We start from the raw sequence: 26041 nt of genomic DNA, 5'->3' as shown, positions 1-26041 counted from the left end.
ATTCCGGAGTATGATTCACTTCATGAAAAACAAATGTTCAGCTTAACTCCCCGCCACCAATGTTTGCTTTATATGCGATTCGAGCTTCCGTGTGGGACTTGTAAAAATTAAATTGGTACACACATTTGTTCCTAATCTCCGCTAATTAGGGCTTGATTAAGATTAAAAATCTCGGCCCCGGGGAAACTAATTTTGTTGTTGTTGAGCGATTTCCGCGTTAAGTTCAAGAGTACCCGAGACCGCGCTCAAACTGTGTTTAGCGTTTTTTTAGCTGAAAAAATCATTCCTTGTATGAAATTTAATTGAAGAGCTAAAAAACAGATACACATATTAACGTCATCTTTTACTGAATACTCGGAGGTTGGTGGCAGAGCAAATTAGCGCTGAATCAGTCCAATGGCATTCTGTTCTTTTAGGATGACCAGTACTCTGTTCATGTCACAATTTACACTGGCTAGTCTATTTTTTGAGTAAAATCTACGTCATGAAAAATATTATGTTCAGCTTAACTCCCGCCACCAATGTTTGCTTTATATGCGATTCAAATTTCCGTGTGGGTACTTGTAAAATTTAAATTGGTAGCAAGTTGTAGCCACTAAGTTAAATGGGATTTGTGGAAAATGCCCACAAATTAGCTTATGTATAACTGGTGTGTATACTACTATAGTAATTACCAGTTATAAGCTACAAAAGTATTACATTTTCCGCTCAAACATATTTTTAGGGAGTTTGTAATTTTCAGACTATACGGGATGAGTTTAGGCTGGGCAAACTCTTTGCTCTCAATATAATCAAAGCGAAAAAGATGCACATATAAAAATTTAAAAAACCTGGAGACGCAATGTTTCAGAACTGAATTAAGTTTTTACTGTTGAAATGAGCTGGTTCAGCGCTGAAAAACTCTGAGATTCGTGGCCGGGTGTTCAGATGACTATTTGCTGATAACACCAACTCTATGGCTATTCACAAGAAGTTTTAGGCATCTTGAAATTTTAACAAATAACTTAGCAAAAAGCGGTTCCTTAGGCTGAATGAAACTGTCTTTGGGAAAGACAGATTGCTTAGATTTTCATTTTAATCGCAGCATTTTTCTTGACCTTAATTGTATAAGGTTGCGCACTCCTGCAGTACGGGTACAATTTGTTTCTTTTATTTGGAATGACAAAAAAGTTTTCTTACAATTTTCGGCAAAATTAACGTTGCTACAATTCTGCCAAATAGTTTTCATTCGTTAAACAAACAGCTAGAAAAAATTGACATGGTTTTTTATAAACTGTACAAACTCTAATGAGCTACGATGTTTATTGTTTTCCGTCCAGTAGTGACTCCTCAGAAGAACGCCAAACAGTTTTTCTATCGCAATTAGTTGAAAATTAACATTGGGGTTTAATTCCTATGAGAATCAGACCAGAATTATTTTTCCACTGTGTTTTTTCCTGGACGTCTGTGATCATTTTTAGGAGAGTTCTCAAATTGGTCCCCGTCAGCGTTGACTCTTTGCAGATAGGCTGGAATCAGGTCTTTCCACACTTCCAACCTGCATCGTAGGACATTTGCAATGGTTTCAGTACAGCCAGGGTTCACAAAAACACTGAAAAATTTAGCGAAGATAGATGGGTTAGTTGAACAAGGGAACTCCAAGCTAAGTTGGTTTAGGTGATTGTGGAATGCCAATTGGACTACCTGAGAATAGCCCTAAATGGACACCATCTGTGCAATTACGAACACCAGCTGGACTTCACAAGAGCTGACCACGTCATAGTGTCAGGAGACATTCAGACTCACGTTGTTAGAGTCACGTGACCAGTTTAGGAGTATTGCGCAGTTTTCCCCTCCTAATCCCTCCTAGCTCGATAAGTGGTCCCAGAACCCCCCCCCCCCCCCCCCCCCCCGGCCACCACCACCATCATCATCACCAAGAGTTGTGGTAAATGCATTACAATCAGGCGGCTAAAATTTTGTGGGTTGGGGTGTAAATGAAAGAGCCGACTTATATATTCAATCTGTAAGTGGGTTTACTATTGAATAATAAACTATTGGTTCCCGTGCTTTTGATCAAATAACATTATTGATTACTTGTATGTATTACAAGTTCAGTTTACGATTATCGAATCTCTCTTTGTTACTAAACTTAGCGTCTAAAACATACGATTCTGAGTTCAATTTGACGTGTCCATGATCAATGTATGCCGAGAAAAAGAAATATGAATAAAAATTTATTTCCAATTTAGGAAAACACGAGGAATCTAATGCGTGATGGACTATTTTTGACTCAAGTTTAGAATATAGAAAAATTGAGCAAGATTGGCCAATTCGCCAGGAAACAATCAACCAACTAATTTGCATCACCTGGTAGCTATGTTTGATCACTTCCCAGGTTGAGGTGCCATCCGGAAGTGACCTCTGATCATCCGAAGTCCAACGCACACGGTGTGTTCCCAGACCATAATTACAGGGTCTGGGTTTTGGTTCCGGATGGGAATGGTCTGATCACAGGTCACTTGCGGATGGGAATGGTCTGATCATAGGTCACTTCCGGATGGGAATGGTCTGATCAGAGGCACTTCCAGATGGGAATGGTATGATAAGGGGTCACTTTCGGTCTGGGGATGGTATGATCAGAGGTCGCTTCCGGATGGTAATGGTATGATCAGAGAATTTTGAATTCAAAATTACACTTCAAAGTTTGAACACAGCCACTCTTGATCTCTGCAAACCACATTTTCTTTGAACCATTCAAACGTCAGAAATTTCCTCACTTGAGTGTAGAAAAAGAAATGCACTGTATCGTTCCTAGATCTGAATGGAAAAATGAAAGGTGGGCCGTATTTGACCCCTATTCTTCGGAACTGACCTCTGCCAAAACCCACTCTGGTGATGATGTTAGCACAAGCTTTTGGGTCGTAGTATGCCTGAAAAGAAAAAAAAATGAATGCAAATTTACGATTTTAATTCAATTTTGTCAGGTGAAAAATGGGTGATAGTCCATTATCTTTGTTCTGTGTTTTCAATAGTGTGACCTTTTATATACAATTCTATTCGACAGCACAATTTTGCACTTTTTCTCTGAATATAGAACCGAAAGTGCTTCATTATCAATAAGGTATACATAAAAATCCGTCTAGAATTTTTACAAAGTTCATACTCAAATTGTTCTGCCCATTCAAACTAATTGCTTGTTTAAAATTGTAACAGTTCGAAAGCGCGTTGAATTCAATTGAATAAAAATCCTGACAGGAAATTCAGCTCATCAGCAGCTTATCGTCAATCCGTTTGGTTTGAATATAAGAAACTGTTGACATGAAACATTAGACATCGTCGATTTTTTCACACGAACACTAGAGTGTTTGATAATGAAGTCAAAGTTGTGATGCTTATTTTCCTTAAAAATTACAAAAGCTCGGATAATTTCATTTTAAAGATTGTTCAAAGTTGATGAATTTTCATGCTTAGCTTGTTGACAAAATCAGTTCAATGAATAAAAACTTTATTGGATTTAAACTGAAAAAAAGTTTGGACATATATTGTGATTCAGCTCTCTAATTCTAGGAGTTTCTAGGAGTTTTTATATATCCAGAAGAAAACAAGTATTTATGATCGTTTTCATTTAAATTCTTCTGGTTTGAAATCATTTATACCGACTACTCCCTATGTTTCAAACCGGACAAACAAAAAAAATTCTTGTGTTTGAAACCGAAGAACATGTCGAATTACTTACATTATTAACAGATCATAACACGATTTTGTACGCTTCAAAGTCGACCCGTACCGAACTCAAAGTCTATATCAGTACTGGGCAAGTCTAAATCCAAGTCGTATTTCGTTTTTCAGTACTGGGCAAGATTTAAAAAAAGACTTACACGTCTGACAAGTCTTGGTCAAGACTTGGGTAACACTTGCAAGTTGATTCCCAAGTCAAAACCAACTTTTCAAAAATTTTCGAGTGAAAATTTCGAATTCAAAAAAATTTCACAACGTGCCGCGATTTTGGCATTACTTTTTAGGCACTTTCCCGGGGTGCTAAAAATGATGCCGGGGGCATACCAAATTGTTTATTAGGTGTTTATTAGCACCCCGGGAGAGTCTATTGAGGGTATTTCAGGTGTTCTGGGCCGTTTTTAGGAAAACAGCTTTGGTTGTAGCTTTTTTTGAGGTCCTGTTGATTTGTTTGCAAGATTTGCCGGCTATTTTTGACCTTTTTTTCAGCTATTTTTGAACTTTTTTTCGGCTATTTTTGACCTTTTTTTGGGCCATTTTTGACGTTTTTCGATCAGTTTTGACGTTTTTTTTTTGCTATTTTTGATCTTTTTGCGGCCATTTTTGACGTTTTTTCGATCAGTTTTGACCTTTTTTTCGGGCATAAAAACTTGGATTAAGACTTGGAAAGTCTTGTCCAAGACTTCGATTAAGACTTGGCAAGTCTTGTCCAAGACTTGGATTAAGACTTGGCAAGTCTTGTCCAAGACTTGGATTAAGACTTGGCAAGTCTTGGCCAAGACTTGGATTAAAACTTGGCAAGTCATGGCCAAGACTTGGATTAAGACTTGGCAAGTCTTGGCCAAGACTTGGATTAAAACTTGGCAAGTCATGGCCAAGACTTGGATTAAGACTTGCCAAGTCTTGGCCAAGTCTGACAAGTTTTAAATGTGTTATGATCATAGCTCTGAATCAGTACTGATACCTAGATTTGCAATTAGAATTGCCCAGTACTGATATTGACTTGGCGTTAAGTACGGGGAACATAGCAACAATACCGAAATTTTTTTGTCTAACTGAATCGGAATATGTCAACAATGTCCCCTTGATTGAAAATTGACATTTCCCGGAGCCGGGCATACGTATATTACAGACAACTTTGTTCGCAAATTCATAAAAGAACAGAAGTAGTTAATTGTACAGCCTTCCCCTCTATTGGTTTTGCCTATCAAATAGAGCATAAAATCCAGGCATAGGTAGACTGCGATACAATTATTTTTTAACCCACTTATCTTCAGTTGTTCTGGCCCAGAGAAGGTCTTTCCAAAACGGAGATTGTTTAATTTGTTTTTTTTTCCACCAATGTTATGTTAAACTGTATTTAAAATTTATGAAAATCTGAACTTCTGTTATAGGTTCCTGTGATACTTAAACAATGTCTAGTTGGGGCTGTTTTTTGTCTTCATCGTCTGATTAAGGGCAGTATTTGGTGGAGCACTAATTACTCGAAAAATTAACAAGCGGGTTTATTTGACTTTTGATTGCTCTCTTTCGGGGCTCAATTATTTTGATTAGATACGGGGAATATATATTATGCTAGCAAGAATTCCGGGAACCAGTAATCTATTTTTTCTTTGAGCTTTCATTGAGATGAGGCATTTTACTAATGAGGCACGACTGATGTGATTCCCCTGCAACCATAGTTTGCAATTTGTCCAAAGACACTGCATGGTAATACTTATTGCAAAATTTGGTGCTAAATAAAATCTAGGTCTATGTGAACGAGAAATTTTTTGATGATCTTTCAAACCATAATTAAAAAAAATAGATTTAAACTTGCAAATAAAGTCTAATATTAAGTATGGGGTTCACAATTACTGTTTTTGGACACACCTAGAATGTCAAACAATAGACTGCACATACAATATAATGAATTTAAATGCATTTATTGAGCACTTTATAAGAGAAATTGTATTTTATGTTGCATATTTATCCTTGTATGATTTCCGAGAAATGTCTCAACGTTATCGGAAAATGAAAATATATTATAATTTTAATAATAAATACTACATTGCAATTTGTCAAACGACCCTGCTTGGAAAATTTTTTGATAGTCTTCAAAACCAGACTTTAAATAAAAACAACCACATAAACTTTCAAATTAGCGAATAACGTCTGATAATAGGTATTGGTACAAAATTTACTATTTTGACGCACCTAATACCCACTTAGAAATTGGAACCAATTCGCCCCCAAAGCGTTCTAGTCATATAAACGTATGATTCGCACAACACTGACCCGATCGTACGATCTGGATTGCAAGCGAAAAACATCACAGACTCAGAGTGATTAAAAGTTGATTTACTAAAAAAACAACCACCAAGTATTTCATTAGTAATATAACAAATACATATGCTATTTTTTTTCCTGAAACACTTATAGATTTTAAAGAAAATCAAGCGAAGCTTTTTTCGTTATTGCCGAGGAGGAAATGTGATGTACAGGTTGCATAATTTGTTTCCCTCCTGATAAATTGTTTCTATCTGCAGTTGCCAGTTTTCACCTTTCCAGTTCAAACTAGATATTGTCGTTCATACATTTGCAGCTCTGCTGTTAAAACTGTTCCTACTACGTAGTAGAATTCACTATTTAGTTAAAAATTCCGTCTGAATTGTTCTAGTCGCCAAGTGTAATTACTCAGTCATAGAAATGGACAGAAACGCCCCGCGAATTTAGCAGCATAGTACCTTAATAAGCCTGTTTTGCCCCGAACCATCATTCTAAACAGAACGGTGTAAATGCAACTCGAATCTATCAATATTATCGTTACAGTGTAAAAAATGGCGCAGTCATCAGGATTCAGAAAAACTCATTTGGCAATAGACTTTTTTTGGGAAAGAGCATCGACGAACCTCCACTTTGTGGGGTGAGGTGGAGTACCCAAGTCAAGTTGGCAATTCTTGTCACAGAATGAATTAATTTGGACACTCATCTCAGTCCAAAAACAGATAGTGAAGACCTACCACCCATACCGAACTAAGGGCAATCCCTTGATGACCCCCCTGAGGTAACTGAACGAGAACAAAAGACAAGAAATGCTCAGCTAAAACTATCTTGGGAGTTAAAATAACAAAAATCAATCGAAGCTGGAATACTACGTTGTGATCGACATTGGGACCGTTGTGTTCGGAAATGCAATTCCGCCTTAAAATTCAATTAATATATAAAAAAAAATCAGGCACTTCAGGTTGAATACAAAATATTAACATTGAAGGTGCGATTACCATGAGGAAATTGAGGGGCTTGCCAGCAGAGGAAAAATCCGTAACTTTATTGCGATATTCCCATGGAGATAATCCCATTTTCCGTCCGTACTCCATGTACACAGACGTCTGAAAATAGCAGCAACCACCTAAAACTGTGAAAAATTAGAAACCTTTCAGATATTCACCATGAGGAGAAATTAAATTTTTTTTAAACTTTCAGAGTAATTTACATAGAGTTTAAATAGGTCTTCTTTGTAATCCAACGTGTTCATCCAATCAAATAGTTTGCTGGATATAATACTTAATTTTTGCGAGCTTGTTATATTAAATTTTCTCTTTCAATCATTTTTCGTAACTTTTACAAGACGGGCATAGAAGCCATCAACCGTGAAAAACTTGTCAAATTTTCTGAACAGTAGTTGTCAATTATCAGTCCTCATAAAGGAATAGAATTTTCATTTTTCTTATTTAATTTACTTTCTTATATAGTTGAATTGTCATTATGGCGCAAATGGTTTGCACTGGATAATTTTTATTTACCAAACAACAAAGATTATTTCACCAACTCCAGTTTTTTGGGTATTCGACAACAATTTGGATTACTTTTCTCTTAACTTTCACACCGATTGGTAAGACTGAACCACTTGAACTTAATTTAATGCTAGCAGATGAAAATACAGGATGTGTTCTCCAATATTCTCCACCGATCACTGGCTGAGAAGACTTTATTCTCTTTTAAATAAAGCATGCACGCCTTATTCCAGTCATTCTACCACCGTCATAATTGAGGTCTATCTTGATTTTTTTCCTGAGTCGGTTAGTCAGATAGCATTAAGTAATTCTACTTCGCCCGTAGAAATAAGTGAAAAAGTTTTCTTTCATCGTCATTCATCGCAATTTTTACAGTATTTTTTCGACAAAACCTCGACCCGAGGGGCTTACGAATTATTTTCCCTCATAATAAAAGTTTTTAGGAGGGTTTCCTCAGACCCTGAATTTGTCATATTTCTAACACCCATTACGGGACAGGATTCAAACCGGAGTCCAGAGTATCAAACCTGGTTCTTGTGGTCGTAACGAGAACCAGTTAAAGGATTTGTAGATGTTTTTGGCCAAGCGGTAGAATCGGAAGTCGTCGTCGTTCTGAGTTTGTCTTCCAAACATCATCTGATTGGTCAACCAGCCTGTGAGGCAAAAATGGTTGCTGCAACAGAATATTATCTTACAGTCTCTTTTGACATGATCTGCATTTACGCATTAGATCAAAATTGGTAGTCATTCTGTTGGTTACGTTTTTACTTCTTAATATGATTACTGGAAATAATGAAAGTAATTCTCCTAGTTCCACAGTACACAAAAGGCACCATTAATGGCACCAAATGGCACCATAAAACTCTTTCTGGCAAATGGCACCATTAAAATTATGTGAAGTTCCTAATCAAGATATTCAGATGGATTTTGGCGGTCCTACTTATAACGAGAAAGGCCAAGAAGTATACCTCCTTGCATGTATAGACCGTTTTTCTAAACTGCAAACTGCCGAAGTATTCGATAGAGTGAACGCAAAGAACGTTTTAAGCATTTTTCAAGGTTATGCCACGCACAATAGGACTAGATCAAGCTTAGTGTCAAATTATTCATCAAATTAATTCCTTTTGTAATCAAAATCATATAAAGCTCACTGAAGCTCCAATACACAATCACAGACCAATTGGATTAGTAGAGAGGCTAATTCAAACAATTAAAAGCCGTTTGAGCATGTATTGAAGCCGCGGCACGAAATCAATTCAACTTAAAGGCTTCAATAGTTTTGATAATCTACCAACTACGAATGTTACGGCAAAAGACAATCAATGTTTTACACTTGAGGTATATTTTGGACGCAAAGCATAAACAGTTTTTGTCAATATAACTATAGAACCAAAATCAAAAATTTTGAAATATGAATCAACACTAAATAAAAAGTTCTATCTAGAAACAGTTCGATAGGAGGAACTCAATTCCAAGGACCGCTGGAAGGATGTATCCCGAAGAGATATTGAGTTCGAGTAGAGATGCCACAGCCTCACGCAGGATGCCGTACAAAGAAGAAATGATGACACGACTCAAGAATCACGAGTCTTAAACAATCCTGAGATCGGACTACCAGTACCACGGACCGAGGCATCCCTATCTTTTAAAGGAACTCGCAAGGAATATCCCCAAAAACAAAAGATCAGAATAGAATCTGGAAGGTTTGTGCGATGTTTTGGCTTCAGGTTTCTCAGTGATCAAAAAAGATAGCCACACCTCGATAATTAAAGAGCCGGCAAATTTAGAACTAACTAAACGTAACTCGGACTTGGCTAAACTCGGGACAAAAGCGGAACGACAATCAGATCCTAAAGAGTTTGCGGAAGGCCAAAGGCACTGACAGGAAAGACAACAGAGGAGCTGATACAGAAGCACGCTAGAGCCGCTAGAAATAAGACAGTGGGTGGCAAGAAATTAAAACATCACCGACTTACAAATGATTCGAGTTGCGTTCCCTCTATCCACTCGAATGTCTCCCGTGCGCTGCGAGTAGGAATGCCACTAGTGTACAACCGCGCCGCAAAACCAAAACCAACAAAATACATCTACAATCGCAGAGCCAATCATAACACCACCGCCACAAAGAATGAAAAGAAAGCAGATAGATGACAACCAACAACAACCAACAAACAACAAGCATTGCCCTCATTTACTAAGTCCGATAGTTCAATGAATTTGACCCAAACCTTTCTTCTGACTGTTACAGCAAAAAAGCCCCATTCCGTCACAAAGTACGTCCGTTAGTTAAACAGAATCGAGTGGCGAGCAAAAGAATTATCTCCACTAAAGAAAACCGCTGAGCGAAATCCCAAAGGTACCTAAACCAAATTACAATTGGGAACATGCTCACCAGATGAGTCTAACCCCACACAATGCTATGTTTCTCCTAGTTATGAAGAAACGACTATGATTGTGAGAGACTATGAATGTACTACGGATTCTGACTCACATTAATGTAATTGAAATTACAAACTTATCAAAACAGATATTTTACTATATATTTTAACCAGTAGATATTCTATTATTATTCTGATATAAACAACCTGTAACCTTGTTTATTTCGCCGAGGGGAAATTTGACAAGAGCACAATTCATGTTTTATAAATCTTTCATTAATTAATTCAATTTGCACTAAATAAATTTAAATTTAATTTTAGTTCATGATTTGAAGAAAATTTTGTGTTTGTTCAGATTTCCCAATTGGTTGACATTAATCATTGTCTGTACCAGCAGAAAAGTTCCTGATGTTTGCCGCAGTTTTCTTAATTTTGTTCTTTGTTCATAAGTTTCAGGTATGATCAGACGGATCAGTTTCTGCCGTTGTTTCAGTTTTCATTCGCAATTAAGTTAATTCGAGGTTAAGTTGAAACTCTTTCTAACCAACTTTTGCTCCGGAAATCAATTCTTATCAAGCTACACTTAATTTTTAGTCTTTCACTAAGCGAATCGTTCAGACTAAAAGGTCGCTTGTGTTCGCGGCACAAATGCCGCATAAAACTTGCCTCAAATTAAGGAAATTTCAATTTACAAAAATATACGCGATTTCGCGCCGCGTTATCACCTAATTTCTAGCGGAAAAAAGATTTGAAATTTGCCAAGCAAATTCACATTTCAGTACAGATATTATTTTTGTACGACAAACATCATATGAAAATTTCATTTGATGTTCTAAAATGATAATTTCCGATTGCGATTAGGCGGACTCAGTGAAACAATTGGCATTTCCTTGAGAGTTGTTAAAAACTAGTTTTTCTTCATATTTAGGTCTGCTGAAAATAAGAAGTCAGAATAATTTATTTCATCAACAGCAGTAATTGTTTCCTTGCAAACAAAATTTTCCTGTGATGAAATGGAGTGAGGGCGTGACAACGTGCAACCTATTTCAACAATGGCTATAGCATTTGTAACTCTGCAGTAATTTATTTCATCAACAGCAGTAATTGTTTCCTTGAAAAGAATTTTTTCCTGTGATGAAACGGAGTGAAGACGTGACAACGTTCAACCTATTTCAACATTGGCTATAGCATACGTAAATCTACAGTGGCAATTAGCAATTCAATTTAGGGTATGTGCTCACAAGACTTGGCCCAAATGGAAGTGAGTTTGTATGACACAAGTGGAATTACAGCTCTTTTTGAAATTCTGAAATTTTTATTTGAAAGTTGAGAATAGCGTAAGAGAATGTTATGAAAATGAAACTGGAGTGAACCAATTTAATGCCAAAAAATATCAATATAACACGACCCTAAAGATCAAGAAAAACAAAAAAAATGATTTTTAACTGAAGTTTTTGAGCTAGGAAGTGCTCAGAATATAGTTCTTCAGAACGAGCAGCTAACTTTTAAAATTTGTTTCATGTAAATTCGTTAAGAGAAATTTTGTTTGGTAGTTTCGCTCACAAGTCAAGAAAAACTTTTTAATGGAAAAATGCATATTCGGTTCCAAATTTGGCTTTGAGGCAAGGTGAGATTTTTCAATGTCTCTTTGAATAGGGGTTATCAATGTTTCTTCGAATTCATTTCTGAACAAAATCTTAGATCTCTTAAATAAGGAGTGCTTTCTGAAAAAAGATAGAAGCATATTTGTTTCAGTGCTCAAAACTGTCCTTGGAATTTATGTTAAAAATCACTATCAGATCGGAAAAAGAGCTCATGGCAATAAATGAGAAAAATATAAATCCAAAATCCAAAACTGCGAAAAAAGACACTTCTTGGAAAAATTAACTAGTCGCATTTGACTGCGGATTTGACTGCGGATTAGACGCATTTAAATGCCAATTTGGTAATCTTTCTTTTTCAACGATATTCCAAAAGCAAAGTTAGAAATCTTAGAGAATGATTATCACATAGAGCTTTTTTATTCTTTCAATTGACTACCCGGTTTAACCCAATGAATCAAAAGGTTATAAATTTATATTGTCATATTACGGTGTCAATGAAAACTTTATCTATTTCATAGTCATATAAATTTCACAGAATGAAATTTTCAAAAAGAGCTTTATAAAGTAATCCCGAAAAGCGCCAAAGGAAAATTGTAGTAAAATGTTGCAGTAAAAAAGTGTAAGATTTCCAAGGTATTTATGAGAAATTTGTAGTCATAAAACGCCATACACATTTTTTTTCCAGAATGAACTGAGAGACAATAAGTTTAAAATTCTTTTGCAAATTACTGACTCCAGCCCCAATTAAATCTCAGCCTAAGGAAACGAATTTATGCATCATTCTATGCAAAAGGCACAGTCACAGACTATCTGTTCAGGGACCTTCTCACATGTTTTTTTTGTGATATTTGTGCTTTGCTTCTTTGCCAATATGATGTGCTAGAGAATTTCTGGCCTATCTGTGATTATATTTCAGATTTGACTTTATCTTGTTTTGGAAAAAATAGCCTCCATTTTTTTTCATTCTGAAAGAAAATCATTTAAACTGTTTTCCGTTGTAGTTTAAGAATCTTAGAGGTTTCACCAAAAAAATCAATACCTTTCAATACATACTGTCTGTTGTTATGGAGAAGTAGTTATTATAGAACTTCGACTTATGAAAAAGTTTTAGTCATCGAACTTCATTTATGATTAATTTTTGGCCATAGAAATTTTTTTAGTGACAAAGTTGTAGTCTTACCAAAATTTTTGATATATGAAGTCAATGTTCAATAATATGACGGGGATTTGAAATTATTTTTTATCATTGATTAATTTAGATAATCAAAGTCTTCCTCGTCAAGATTCCTTGCACCATTGCAAATTAGAGCATATTGGCATCGTTTAAAAAAATGTTTAAGATTTCTCAATGAATTTATATTTTCTTATTCTTCCGAGGTATTGATCTGACGTTAGCAATAGTTAAAAAAGCTTAAGAAACAATTAGAAAAAGAAAAGTATTCGCCTTTTGCAAGATTGCTTTCAATGTTGAAAGATGGAATAGCCGCAGAGAAAACGTTTTCAATTGTGCCCGGTTGTGGCAATTTTTTTCTGAGTCTGATAGTAGAAATTAAAGTTTCCTATTTCATCATTTAACTTTTAAAAAAAGCAGAACAATTACGAAATTCAGCATATAAATTTTTCTGATGATGGTATTAATATTCTCAACAAGTACAACCAAAAATAAGCTAAGCAAAACTGTTTTTAATACAATTCAATGTAGCATTCATTCATGTGGAATTAAAATTGAGAGTAGACTTCCTTAGATTTAATCAACTGTCAGTAAAACAATTAAAAAAGAGTCTGACTTAATTTTTAAGTTTTAATTCAGCAAATTGAATCATTGTGAATTTGAAAATTGATAAAATCAACTCAATGGAGAGAAACTGATTCCTCTTAAGAGCATTTCCAGTTAAAACATTTTCAGTGCATTGTAATTAAAGCAGTGATGTAAAAATATTTTTGGATATTAGCAAGTTAATTAAAACAAACCTGTATTTGAGACATTCTCTCCCGATTGTATCATTTGGGTCTGCGAGCTGGAAATGAAGGCTCTCGTGAATAGGGTATCCATAATCCAAGCAAAATAACAATTTCAATGTGGCTGAAAATTCAAAAACTACAATTTATGTTTGACATTTTTTTAAATATTTTGAGGATAAAGGTTGTTTCTTCCGCGACTGAACAGCAACTCTGTATAATTACAGGCCACACCGAAATACGTGTATATATATGCCTGTATCTATAACGGAAAAATGAAAATCTGACCTATAAGTGCCTATAATTGTACAAATTCTGGACACGAACGCACGAAAGTCTGGCGAACGCAAGAAAGTCTTGACATAGGCAACTTCCGTCTAGCACCTCAGCCTGGGTTATGGCCAAGACCTGGGCATCACTTGCAAAATGATTCACAAGTCAAAACCAGTTTTTCTTTCATTTTCAGTTGAACTTCCAATTGTCAACGAATTTCTAAACATTTGGTTTTCAGCGTTTGTTTTAAATTATTTTGGATGCTGATACCTAATGATACATAACGCTATAATTGGGCCCATGTGTCCAGATAAGCCCAAACTTGAGCTCTTCGGGGTTTTTAAAGTTTGATTTCCCGGCCCTTATTTGACGTTTTTTGGAACTTTTTGACGGATTCTAAAATTGTCAATACTTATCTAAGACGTGCAATTCTCAATGCCAGTCTTGACATGCAAAGCAGTTAGCTAAAATGTGCAACAAGACTTGCAACTCGCTGCACAATGTTATATTTCGAATTGCACGTCGTATAGTGACGTGTCCGGTACTGAAAAATGACTTGAGATTTTGTCAAAATTTGTGTCTTGAGCAATTTAAAACTTTTTTTTACGATTTTCTTTCAGACCATGAGCTAATCATATGCTTCATACTATCGTACAATCTCTTGATACATATATAATCTAAATACACCAGAGTGGTTTAAAAGTTGCCTGTCTGCATTGGTGAAGTATTGCTAGGGCAAAACTGAAAGTTTCCTTATTTTAGATGAATGTTCAATGGAATAACAAACTAAAAAAGTGGCCTGAAAAAGGAACAACCGGTTTTAAAATATAGCACATGTTGGCAATTTTGGAGTAACAAAGTGCAGTGAACTGATGAAAATATTACATTTGCACTTGCAACTATTCCATATCACAAAACTGACAAAGGTTTCAAGATCCTCGTTTCTCCTTTCGATACATTTCAAGTTCCAAGAAAAATTATAAACAGCAAGGAGTCTCGGTAAGAAGCGTTTGCACATATTTTTCCAACCCCGCTCAACCACGTTTTTGACTTAATTGTCCACCAAAAGAGGAAGAGATAGAAAATTTTCAAGAAACGATTGTTCGACAATAAGGGTTTCTTTTTCCATTGAAAATGTTGCTTTAGCTGTGACCACTATACAAATAAAACAGTAAATCACTAGAGGGCCCATGATAACTAGCATTAAGGAGCGTAAGAGACAGTATAAACAACAAAATAAATAAAAATTACAATCAATACTATTGTTAACAATCGTTTTGAAGTCGGCGTACAAAAATGGTTTTTTGGCAAACGAAACAAAAATTTTATTAAATAAACTAAGCGTTTTTTTTTGAAGAAATATGGGTTAAAATTAGCGAAGGATATCAATTTTATTTTGCAAAAATTTTTCTTAGGAACAGGATGTACAATTAGCCAATATATGAGAAAAGGATTGTTGTGTCAGCTGTTGTTATGTCTGCACCACTGGCGGAACTGGACAAAGTTTGCCAAATAAACATATTTGATGCTATGCTGAATTTTCCAAAATTAGCTGAAACTTTTGCCAAAACAATTGGTTCAAGCAATTTTCCAACTCCCTTCCATCTTTAAACGTAAATCAGACCATCTAAAAGTATATGAAAAAAGTATCGCCAACAAATTATTAACTAAATAAAAAACAGCTTTTGAAACTAAATGATAAATCACTTGAAAATTTATGACCTCTATCTTTAATGGGACTACGATAAAAGATTGCACTGTCAATTCTCAAATAACAATTATTTTTAAAGAAAACAATTTTTTAAAAAACACCGTAAGACATTACAACCATCAGCTTTCTACCAAAAATAGTAAACACTTTAAATTGGAGTTGCTTGTGAAACCAATCGTACATGTCATTAGTTAGACAAAAGTTGTAGGACCACAAATTAACACTGAAATCACACGAAATTCTAAAAAGACGGTTTTCAGCGTTTGTTTTAAATTGTTTGTCTGATACCAAATGATACCTAACACAAAAATTGGGCCCATGAGTACAGATAAGCCCAAATTTGAGCTCTTGGGGTTTTTAAGTTTGTCTTCCCGGCCCTTATTTGATGTTTTTTGGAAGTTTTTGACGGATTCTAAAATTGTCAATACTTATCTAAGACGTGCAATTCTCAATGCCAGTTTTGACAAGCCAAGCAGTTTCAAGCAATTTTTCAACTGACGTCCATCTTTAAACGTAAATCAGACCATCTAAAAATACATGACAAAAATGAAAACAAGTATCCCCAACAACTTATTAATTAAATATTTAAACAGCATTTGAAACTATATAATAAAAGATTTGAAAATTTATGACCTCTGTCTCTAATGGGACTACGATAAAAGATTGCACTGTCAAACCTCAAAAAACATTTATTTTTAAAGAAATCATTTTTTAAAAAACCGTATTACCTAACAACCGTCAGCTTGTGTTTTGAAGCCAAAATAATACATGTTAGACTAATTCATTAGTTAGACTAAGTCGTAGGACCACAAATTAACACTGAAATCAAACAGAACTCAAATTTTCACAAACAATTTTATTCAAAGGGTGATGAAGCCGAAATAAAACATGTTTTTTGATGATGTTGTTGTATATGTTCATTGACCTCCCTCGGCGCTTAAATTTGACCTTTAGTAATTAAAGTTTGGTTTGAAATCACTCTGTAACTTACCCAAAAAAATGGGTCTGTAACTTACCCAAAAAAATGCGAAAATACTTCAAAAAGTTTATACAGCAAACCGTCACAACCCAAAAAATTTTTGAAATACAAAAATCCAGAACCAGACAAAATTTGGTTTTGCTCATGCTCCTTCTCATTACAACAAAAAACGATTCAAATTTGTTACCGGAATAGCTAATTTGACCAAAAATTGATTATATGAAGAATAAAATATGAATTTTATTATATTATCCAAACTTATATTATCCAAAAAAGCATTATGTACAACCTAAAGCATCAGATAGTTTCTTATTAGTTCCCCAGATAGTTAGTTAAATATGTGAATAATTAGGACCTATCATAATAATACGAAAAGAAAATCAAATTTTGGCAAATCTTGAGAATTTACAAAATAATTAAGAATACAGTCGTTGAGGCCATAGAAACCAAGGGCTTTACTCCAAAAACACAATTTTGTTTCATTGAACGTTATTGGAACACAAGAAGACTGCTAAATATTTGAACCCCCAATTGATAAAAGACTTCCATGCAATTGGGATGAAAGAAATGCACTAAAATGTTCAAAAAAGTCAGACCCAAAATTGAATCCGAGTCCTTTTTCATCCCAAAACTTAAAGATGAGACCTAAACGGGCCTGTTGAAAACGCAATTGTTTTTAAGTTGGCGTACAAAAATGGTTTTTTGGCAATCGAAAAACAAATTATGTCATAAAATGAATTATGCGTTTTTTTTTATAAATATCTGTTTAAAGAAGCGAAGGACCGCAAAAGTTTTTATTTTCAGAAATTTTTCTTAGGAATGAGATGTACAATTATCAAATTTATGAGTGAAGGAGTGGTGTGTCAGCTGTCGTTATGACTGCACCACTTGCGAAACTGGACAAAACTGCAAAATAAACATATTTGATGCTATTCTGAATTTTCAGAACCTTAGCTGAAACTTTTGCCAAAACAATTCATTCAAGCAATTTTTCAACACCCTTCCGTCTTTAAACGTAAATCAGACCATCTAAAATTATATGAAAAATGAAACAAGTTACTCCAAAAATTATTAAATAAACAATAAAGCAGCATTTGAGACTGAAATATAAACTATGCTTTTTAAAACAAATATCGGTTTAAATTAGCGAAGGACCGCGAAAGTCTCATTTCAGATTTTTTCTTAGGAACCGGAGGTATAATTAGGCAATATATGAGTAAAGAAGTGTGGTGTCAGCGGTTGATATGTCTGCACCACAGGCGAAATTGGACAAGGTTTGCCAAATAAACAAATTTGATGCTATTCTGAATTTTCAAAAATTAGCTGAAACTTTAGCGAAAACAATTGGTTCAAGCAATTCTCCAACTCCCTTGCATTTTTAAACGTAAAATCAAACCATTTCCGACAATTTTAATCCTTTTTAGCGAAAATTGATCAAAATTTATGCAACAATTACAAAAAATGTGAACAAAACAACGGAATTTAGGCTAACGTTCACAAATTTTAAACCTCCGTTACTCCAGGAAAAATCTCTAATGATACCACACATATTAAAGTAAGATGAGTTCCTCGATCGGCAAAAATTGACTGAACAAAAAGGTAACCCAGTTTAGTATATAAATCCTCCCCCGTCTAAACTAGGTCGGAACAAAAATGATTGATTTTTGGCAGCTCAATTGGCAACAGTTAAAGATCGATGGCAGTGCTTGGAATAAATTAGCTCCATTCTTCAATTAGCTATACTTTCACAATAAAATTCGATTTTTTTAAGTGCTCAGTATAGGCATTCAAAAGAATATTGGTGAAAACAAAGTAATGAGAGGAATGGAAACATGGCAAGCTTTTCTTTCTCTGTGAATTAAGTCCTGCACCACGTACAGATAAAATGTTTTGGTTCGTTAAAAGTTTCGAGCAAAAATCCAGAAGCAAGCAACTGTTGCCAAAAATACTTACAGTATTTTGATTGAAATCGTAAAAAAAATCATGAGAAGAAGCTCAAGAAAAATTGTATATCAAGTTGATAGTAGGGCGTTGTTGGACGTGAAATTTAAGATCTTGCGTGTTTTTGCTATGTATATCAATCTTCGTTTCATAGGGATCAACTTTCCAGAAAACAGAATCGCAACACCGTAGTTTGTCGATTTAAAGGATCTACATGTTTAGGAACCCGCAATTTGAGTTACAGGCTTTTTAATGCTTCGCTGACAGTAAACCTTTTCAGTAATTTTTTTCTACAATTCGCAAGCAAAAATTCACACTAATTAAAATGTGCAGAAAACCTAACATATGATTTTACTTATTTTTGAAGTTCTCATTTTGGGATTTTTTTATCTTTAGTTTTCTACAGTTGATACTTCAATTTAAGTTGAAATACTAACTCTGGTTTCCACTAATTGGGTTACAGTATTTTCTAGCCTTGTATCACTCAGTGTAAGAAAAAAGATCCTCTAAATTTTAAGCGCCAGAAAAATACATAGCAAAAAACATTCAAAATAAATATGCAATAAGTCGTGGGACCACACATTAACACTGAACACGGACATAACTCAAACTCTCAAAAACAAAAGAGGAAGAGATAGAAAATTTTCAAGAAACGATTGTTCGACAATAAGGGTTTTTTTTCCATTGAAAATGTTGCTTTAGCTGTGACCACTATACAAATAAAACAGTAAATCACTAGAGGGCCCATGATAACTAGCATTAAGGAGCGTAAGAGACAGTATAAACAACAAAATAAATAAAAATTACAATCAATACTATTGTTAACAATCGTTTTGAAGTCGGCGTACAAAAATGGTTTTTTGGCAAACGAAATAAAAATTTTATTAAATAAACTAAGCGTTTTTTTTTGAAGAAATATGGGTTAAAATTAGCGAAGGATATCAATTTTATTTTGCAAAAATTTTTCTTAGGAACAGGATGTACAATTAGCCAATATATGAGAAAAGGATTGTTGTGTCAGCTGTTGTTATGTCTGCACCACTGGCGGAACTGGACAAAGTTTGCCAAATAAACATATTTGATGCTATGCTGAATTTTCCAAAATTAGCTGAAATTTTTGCCAAAACAATTGGTTCAAGCATTTCTCCAGCTCCCTTCCATCTCTAAACGTAATTCTGTCCCTCTAAAATTATATGAAAAACATGAAAACAATCAACCCCAAAAACTCATTATACGAATAAAAAAACACCATTTGAAACTAAATTATAAATAACTTGAAACGTTATGACCTCTGTCTTTAAGGGGACTACAAAATAAGGTTGCAGTGGGAGACCTCAGGAAACCATTTTTTTCAATTAGAAAAAGAAACATTTCTTTAATACCTTAAGTCATTACAACCATTAGCTTTCCACTAAAAATGGTGAACAGTTTAATTTGGAGCTTCTTGTGCAGCCAATTGTACAAGTAATTAGTTAGACTAAGTTGTACACATTAACACTGAATGCAGACAGAACTCAAACTTCCACGAACAAATTTTTTCAAACTTTTGCAAATATAAATTATATGTTTTTTAAATAAATATCTGTTTAAATTAGCGAGGGACCGCAAAATTAATCTTTTCAGAAATTTTTCTCAGTAACCGGAGGAACAATTAGCCAATATATGGGTAAAAGAGTGTTGTTAGCTTTGCACCAATGAAACTGGACAATGTTTGCCCAATAAATATATTTGATGGTATTCTGAATTTTCAAAAATTTAGGTAATTTTTTTGCCAAAACACTTGGTTTAAGAAATTCTCCAACTCCTTTCCATCTTTAAACGTAAAATGAGACCATCTCCAACAATTTTAATCATTTTTAGCCAAAATTGATCAAAATTTAAGCAATAATTACGAAAAATGTGAACAAAACAACGGAAGTTAGGCTAACGTTCGCAAATTTTAAACCTCTATATCTCCTGAGAAAAGCTCAAATTATGCAACACACATTAATTTTAAGCGCCAGAAAAATACATAACAATAATTATCCAAGAGAAATTTAGGGGGAAAATTCCACTGTCAAAAGAAGTGCTCACCTTGCAAAGCTATATTATTATCGGCACACAGGGAACTTCTAATTTGCCCAATAATTTTTTACATTAAATGAACATTTGTTTCTTTTACAAAACAAGGAGTCTCTGATGTTTTATAAATTCGCGTTGATCCATTTGCAAGTATGTAATAATTGTTGTCTAATGACAGGTTTCCTTCTAATTGACAGGTGTTTATTGATATTTTCATGAAATATCCTTTATTCGCCTTTAGCAATTATCGAAACGCTGACACTCTTATGACAAGTTGAATTAAGAAATTTTTATAACAGCTAAGGCGATGAATTTATTTTTGTAATCAACTTAGGATTTTTATGAAAATGAGGCTTCTTCGGACTGGTGTACATTGACAGCTGTCTATTGTTTTTTTTTGCTGTAGAAACGTAAAAACCCTCTTGAGAGATTTTTCGTACAAAGCAAGGAATTTCGCGGCTCTTAAAAAAGTCAAATATTCAATTAAAAAATTTTTAACACAAATTTTGGTCATATGAACAACAAGGAGGCTCGGTAATGTGCGTTCGTCCGCTCATCTACATTTTTCACTTAATGGTCTTCCAAATGAAGAAGAGATAAAAAGAATTAACATATCAACATAGCGTTCAACAAACTACTAAAAGAATAAAACAATCTACTCTAGAGGGCTTATGAAACCTGTGGCTACCATAATATGACTACCAGAAAAGATGGCAATAAAAAACAAATAGTTACAAATATTAATTAAGACCAAAACTCCTTGTCCATTTTTTGAAAACCACTAATAACCAAATCAAAATGGCACCAGATAAAAATTATACTAAGAAGATTAACCGGTACTTTTTGGAACAAAATATGGGACCTTTCCTCAATGCGACTTGGCAACCAGTCGGCTAGAAATGAGCAAAAGCGGCAAAAGTTTATTAAAATATTGCATTTTTTAAAAAAGATTTATATTCGAACTGATTAGAAACTTTACGCATCAAATGAAATCATTGAGAGGGTCTTTTATACCTTATTAGAGTAGAGATTGACTGAGGCCTTTCATTATCCAGGATATGTCATATGACTGCAAAAAACAACAAATACAGGCAAAAACGAAAAATTTGCACGATAAACTATGCACGAAAACGATGTCCCCCCAATCAATTAAAAATTAAGCTGATCACTAAAAACAATAAAAATCATCAGTTGCATTTTTTGCAGGTTGTAACATTTGTAGGGCAAAGGACGCCCTTTATTGTGATATTGTGAAAAGAAAACAAACTTACAAATTTACGAAACCACAGTTGAAGCCATTAAATTTTACCGACTTTAACCATAAGATATTAACCGCGAGAATATAACATCTTCATTTGTGTCTCTTTTGATCATCATACCATCTTTTTGAAAAACAAATTTCACAAAATGACAACAAAAAGAACCACAAAAACTGAAAAGTATCTAAACTTCAAAAACTCTTCAGAAACAAATTGTAAAAGCCCTGAAGAAGCAACAGAAAATTTATTGTTTGATTCAACAGAACATTAAAAAGGGCCCTAAATAATGTGGCTAATTTACGAAAATGATACAACTTTGTGGAACGCGAAAAAAACGCAAACCAAAATCAGAAGTCATAAGTTGAAGAATACTATTACTCTTTTTTTTAGAAATTTGATTCGAATGTGAAAACAGCCATTAGTTATTTACTGCTATCTGTTATTTAAGTTCACTTTTTTATCCTGAGTTGGCCACTGAGACCTTTAATTACACAATACTTGGTATATGGCCTCAAAATTAAAAACAAATAAAAGGCAAAAATATAAAAACTCTACCAAATTCTGCAAGAGAATGGTGCCGCAGCCCTTCAAACAATTTGTTATGAAAACAAAAATTATGTTTAGTTTCAAATATTGTAAATTTTTTTTCAGTTACAAAAGAAAAAAAAGAAACAAAAAGAAACATTACAAAAGAAACAAAAACAACAGCAAAAATGGGCAATTATGAAAATCAGAAAATTTTGTATGAAAACTCGTAGTAACAAAAGCAAGAAAACCTTCAAATAAAACAATCGGCCACAAAGTTTGCTTCTATTATGTAAGGAGGAAAGATTGACATGTACTGGTTGAGAATAAGCATAATGTTGAGTAAAATATTATAAAAAAAATTGTTAAGTTCAGAAAATAACAGAAATTTCCTTAGAGCAAAAACATTCAATAACATAGGAGACATTAGGTAACAACCGAATGATTCGGAAATGTTCACTTGCACCTCTTGAGGAAGAAATTTAGACTTTTGATTGGTTAAACTGTAAAATCAGACTGCCAAAATAATAACAATTGAAGGCAAAGGACAAGAGTTCAGTTAAATTTTAAAAAACTCTTCCTCAAAGACAGAAAAACCGTTTGATTCTCTGAAAGCAAACTGTATCAACATTTGCCCTCAACTTCACGTAAATTGGAGCTGTCATTAACGGAGCCGCGAATAAAAAATAGTGTCAGTATTTAATATTAAAAAAAGCAAAATATTTTGAAAAAAGGCAGAATCATTATAAAAACCAAAATCTCTGATTCTAAGAGTCCATGACAATATCAAACCTCTCCCTGATTTTGTCGCCCGCCCATCAAACCGGCCAAGTGTTCCAATTACTTGCAAATTAGACCAATTGTTGAGTGGAATTCTTCAAAAATTGGAAAAAAAAATCATTTTGTATAATTTTCGAGTTAAATCTGCAAAAAACGGCAAAGTTTTAAATACAGAAGACTATCATACGGTGACCAATTGCAACTAGCGCTCTCCTTGAGATTAGGGAGTCTGTATTAAGGTTTCTGGGTCACTAAGTCTGGCAAACTTTAACAAAGTGGACCAAAAACTGATAGTTTGTGCCATTTTTGATGAAAAAGTTTGAATTTCCAAAATTTTATCAAAAATTTTAGCCAAAACAAAACTTCAATCAAGCAATTCAGCAACGCTCCTCTATCTCTAATGGTAACAACAACACTCTGCCGTTAAAAATTTTACCTTATTTTGAATTATATTAGCGAAATTGTGCCAAAGTTTGGCAAAAATTACTGAAAATGTGAACAAAAACAGTCGAATGTTCACAAAACTTCAAACCTCGATAACTCCCTGTAAAACACGAAAATAGAAAAAATCTTTTCATTTCCGTATTCTTCGCTGGACGGGCTGGCTAATGATACCACTCACCTTTCTCTACGATGAATATGTCGGTAGGCCAAAATTGACTGAACAAAAAAAAACCCAGTTGAGTATATAGTTCCTCCCTCCCCACTAAAGTGGGGGTCGGAATAATATTGAAATTGCTGGGTTAAACAAAATTATCTCCCTAAAACTAAATCTCTAAAATATGAAAATTTTGTTACGAAAAGAACTAAACCACGGGTTTTGATTTCAATTCTATATGAGTTCATATTAGTGACAAAGGATAAGCTCACTTCTTTTTGGTATATTAATAATCTTTAAACCACTCTTACATGCCCTATTAAAAAGTTTTAAAACAAATTTAAATGCTCAACTTTTAGAGCTTTACGTGCATTAATTGAGGGAACATTGTTGACTATAGATACATTCAGCCCAAACAAAGGATACCTTAAATTAGCGATAAAGTATTACGCGACTTGTCAGCAAAGTTCCAGTTTGAAAGAATCTTAATTTCGCGAAAATGGCGGAACAACAATTGCGAAAAACAGACACCAAGTTTGTCTTATTAATTTGCTGATTGTAAATATCTTATTTTCAATCGGTTTTTTCTAAGGGGTGAGATTTTAGGGTATACCTCTGCGTCGTTATGCTCTAAATGCTGACAGTTTGAAAAAGTGTAAAGTTCATTTGCGGATAGATTTGAATTATTTTTAATAATCACTTTGCTGTGATATTTTCAAAGTTTTAAAAGTCTATTCGGTGTTTTTTTCTAATTCATTCTCCTGCTTTTTTATTTAACTTTTTGGTTAGAATGTTTTCTATATATAGAATTACTGGTTTAGATTTAATGGACTTACTTTTCTAATCAGAAATAGTTTTATGAAGTTATTCAAAAACTCGGAAATGTACCGTTTTCCCTCTTTTTCTAACCTTTTGGGAAACTTTGGATTACTTAGGTGTGATAGTATCTCATTTTTTGTTTTCAAACTAAAAAGGACAGTAAGTGACACTGAGCCTTAAATAAATTCGTAAAACTGAAGATAGCGTCAGAATTGGTTCGTCCCAACAAATACTATTATAATTTTGTACAACACCTAATTTCTGGATGAACTATTCTATCCCCACCCCCCCCCCCCCCGAACAATGCAGTTTGCTGAATCATACCTGAAAATATAAGAACCAATAGTAACCCCGTCATTGGCTTGCCAAGTTTGTCTCTAGAGGAATACTAAGCAATATTCTAATCAACAGATTAAAAGAAAACAACGAGACACAAATTGATAATTATATTTAGATCAACTAAAATCCAGTAACCAGAACAGTAGAAACGAAGCAACGAGTTCATTTGAGGACAATTTATTGTTTATGCAACACATTCATCAAAATAGTGTTTTGTTGGATGATAATTTAGCTAATATTGACTATTTAGGGTTAGTTAACTTGGGGAATAAACTAACGAATGCGAGTATTGCATCATTACTGTTGTCAAAAAAGAATCAATTGGTTTCTGATGAAAATATGTTTTTGATCAGGAGGAGTTTAGATCACTTCAAAAATTTTTTCGAGGCTGATGATGTCACCTAAAAAAGCCCCGTTATAATTCTCGGAAAAATTTTCCAGATATATATCCGTAGCAAATCTGTTTTAGCGAATTTTTTAAATGCTATGGTCTGATCAATAAAAACCAAACAAAATGGGTAAAATCAATTAATTACCAGAAGATTAATGTAAAATTTTGATTATTTCAACAAATATTCCTGATTACTCTGAAGGCAGGTAAATTTTAACCTTTCGGTTATAACATTAAGTTAAATGTTTGAAAAAAACTCAAACTGCCAGGAATTCATTTTTTTCAAAGTTACAAAAAAAAAATTTGTCAACTGGAATTGACATAATTAAGTTTTTTCATAGATACTATATCAAAGTCATACATCACCTCTATAGTATCATGCATCACCTGTATATACACAAAATATCAAGGACAATGCAAAATTATTAAAAAAAAGGTCTCAATCAATTGCCATCAGATTGCCAATAGTGCAATTGGTTCTTTGATTTTTTCTCCACAGCCATTTAAATGACTGCATTGTAACATGGTACAATGTTGACCATAAAGAAGATATTGATTTTCATTTTTTCCCGGTTACATAAGCTTCATTCTTCAAGTGGATACAATTGAAACGAGAAAAGAAACATTTATTTAAAGAGATTCCCAAAGAGAAATAGTTCTGCAACTGTTCATAAACAGCTTTAAGTTCGTCAATATCTTTTGTACAGTTGTGCACCTGTAATTTTTTCAACCTTGAAATTTCTAAATCCCCACAAATAAACAATTTTATGACTGCGAAAGTATCAGCCAAACCATAGTCGTATCAGACGATTGATCCTTCCATTAATTTCAGAGTAAAATTCTAAGTGAAGTTTTAGATCATTTGAGATATTTTGCACCTATTTTCGAAGCTTCCGCATTTCCTAAATTTAAATTCTTATGATCAAAGGCA

The 26041-nt window shown here is 33.9% G+C and overlaps 2 protein-coding genes across 3 annotated transcripts in view; one reads left to right on the top strand and one right to left on the bottom strand.

The window, feature by feature from the left end:
* Positions 1–1803, top strand: part of LOC142349155 (uncharacterized) — a 15766-nt gene extending 13963 nt beyond the window's left edge. The window contains exon 5 of the mRNA XM_075400570.1: positions 1657–1803. Within this exon, the coding sequence (XP_075256685.1) occupies positions 1657–1803 (147 nt within the window). The remainder of the gene's footprint in view (positions 1–1656) is intronic.
* Positions 1804–2203: 400 nt separating this feature from the next.
* Positions 2204–24891, bottom strand: LOC142349398 (uncharacterized). Of its 2 annotated transcripts, none has more exons than XM_075400928.1 (5): positions 24705–24891; positions 13447–13558; positions 8021–8166; positions 6981–7108; positions 2204–2912 (listed from the first exon to the last, which is right to left on the bottom strand). In XM_075400928.1, exons 1-5 carry the CDS (start codon positions 24736–24738, stop codon positions 2673–2675), a joined length of 660 nt encoding a protein of 219 aa, XP_075257043.1. In that variant the 5' UTR covers positions 24739–24891; the 3' UTR covers positions 2204–2672. The 2 variants fall into 2 exon arrangements, with proteins under 2 accessions (XP_075257043.1, XP_075257044.1); XM_075400929.1 differs by having other exon boundaries at positions 8021–8146.
* Positions 24892–26041: the final 1150 nt, after the last annotated feature.

This window comes from Convolutriloba macropyga, chromosome 11 (assembly GCF_964194025.1).
Source record: "Convolutriloba macropyga chromosome 11, txConMacr16.3, whole genome shotgun sequence".
NCBI lineage: Eukaryota > Metazoa > Xenacoelomorpha > Acoela > Convolutidae > Convolutriloba > Convolutriloba macropyga.
Note: the sequence above shows the minus strand (reverse complement) of the source record. Positions and strands in the feature narration are given on the sequence as shown.

What these genes read in the sequence shown, in the direction of transcription:
- LOC142349398 (XM_075400928.1), bottom strand. Translation starts at nt 24,738, where the DNA reads ATGACGGGGTTACTATTGGTTCTTATATTTTCAG. An exon ending in GTTACGACCACAAGAACCAG is followed by an intron (nt 7,109 to 8,020) that starts GTTTGATACTCT and finishes TCACAGTTTTAG; the next exon opens with GTGGTTGCTGCTATTTTCAG. An exon ending in AGCCCCTCAATTTCCTCATG is followed by an intron (nt 2,913 to 6,980) that starts GTAATCGCACCT and finishes TTTTCTTTTCAG; the next exon opens with GCATACTACGACCCAAAAGC.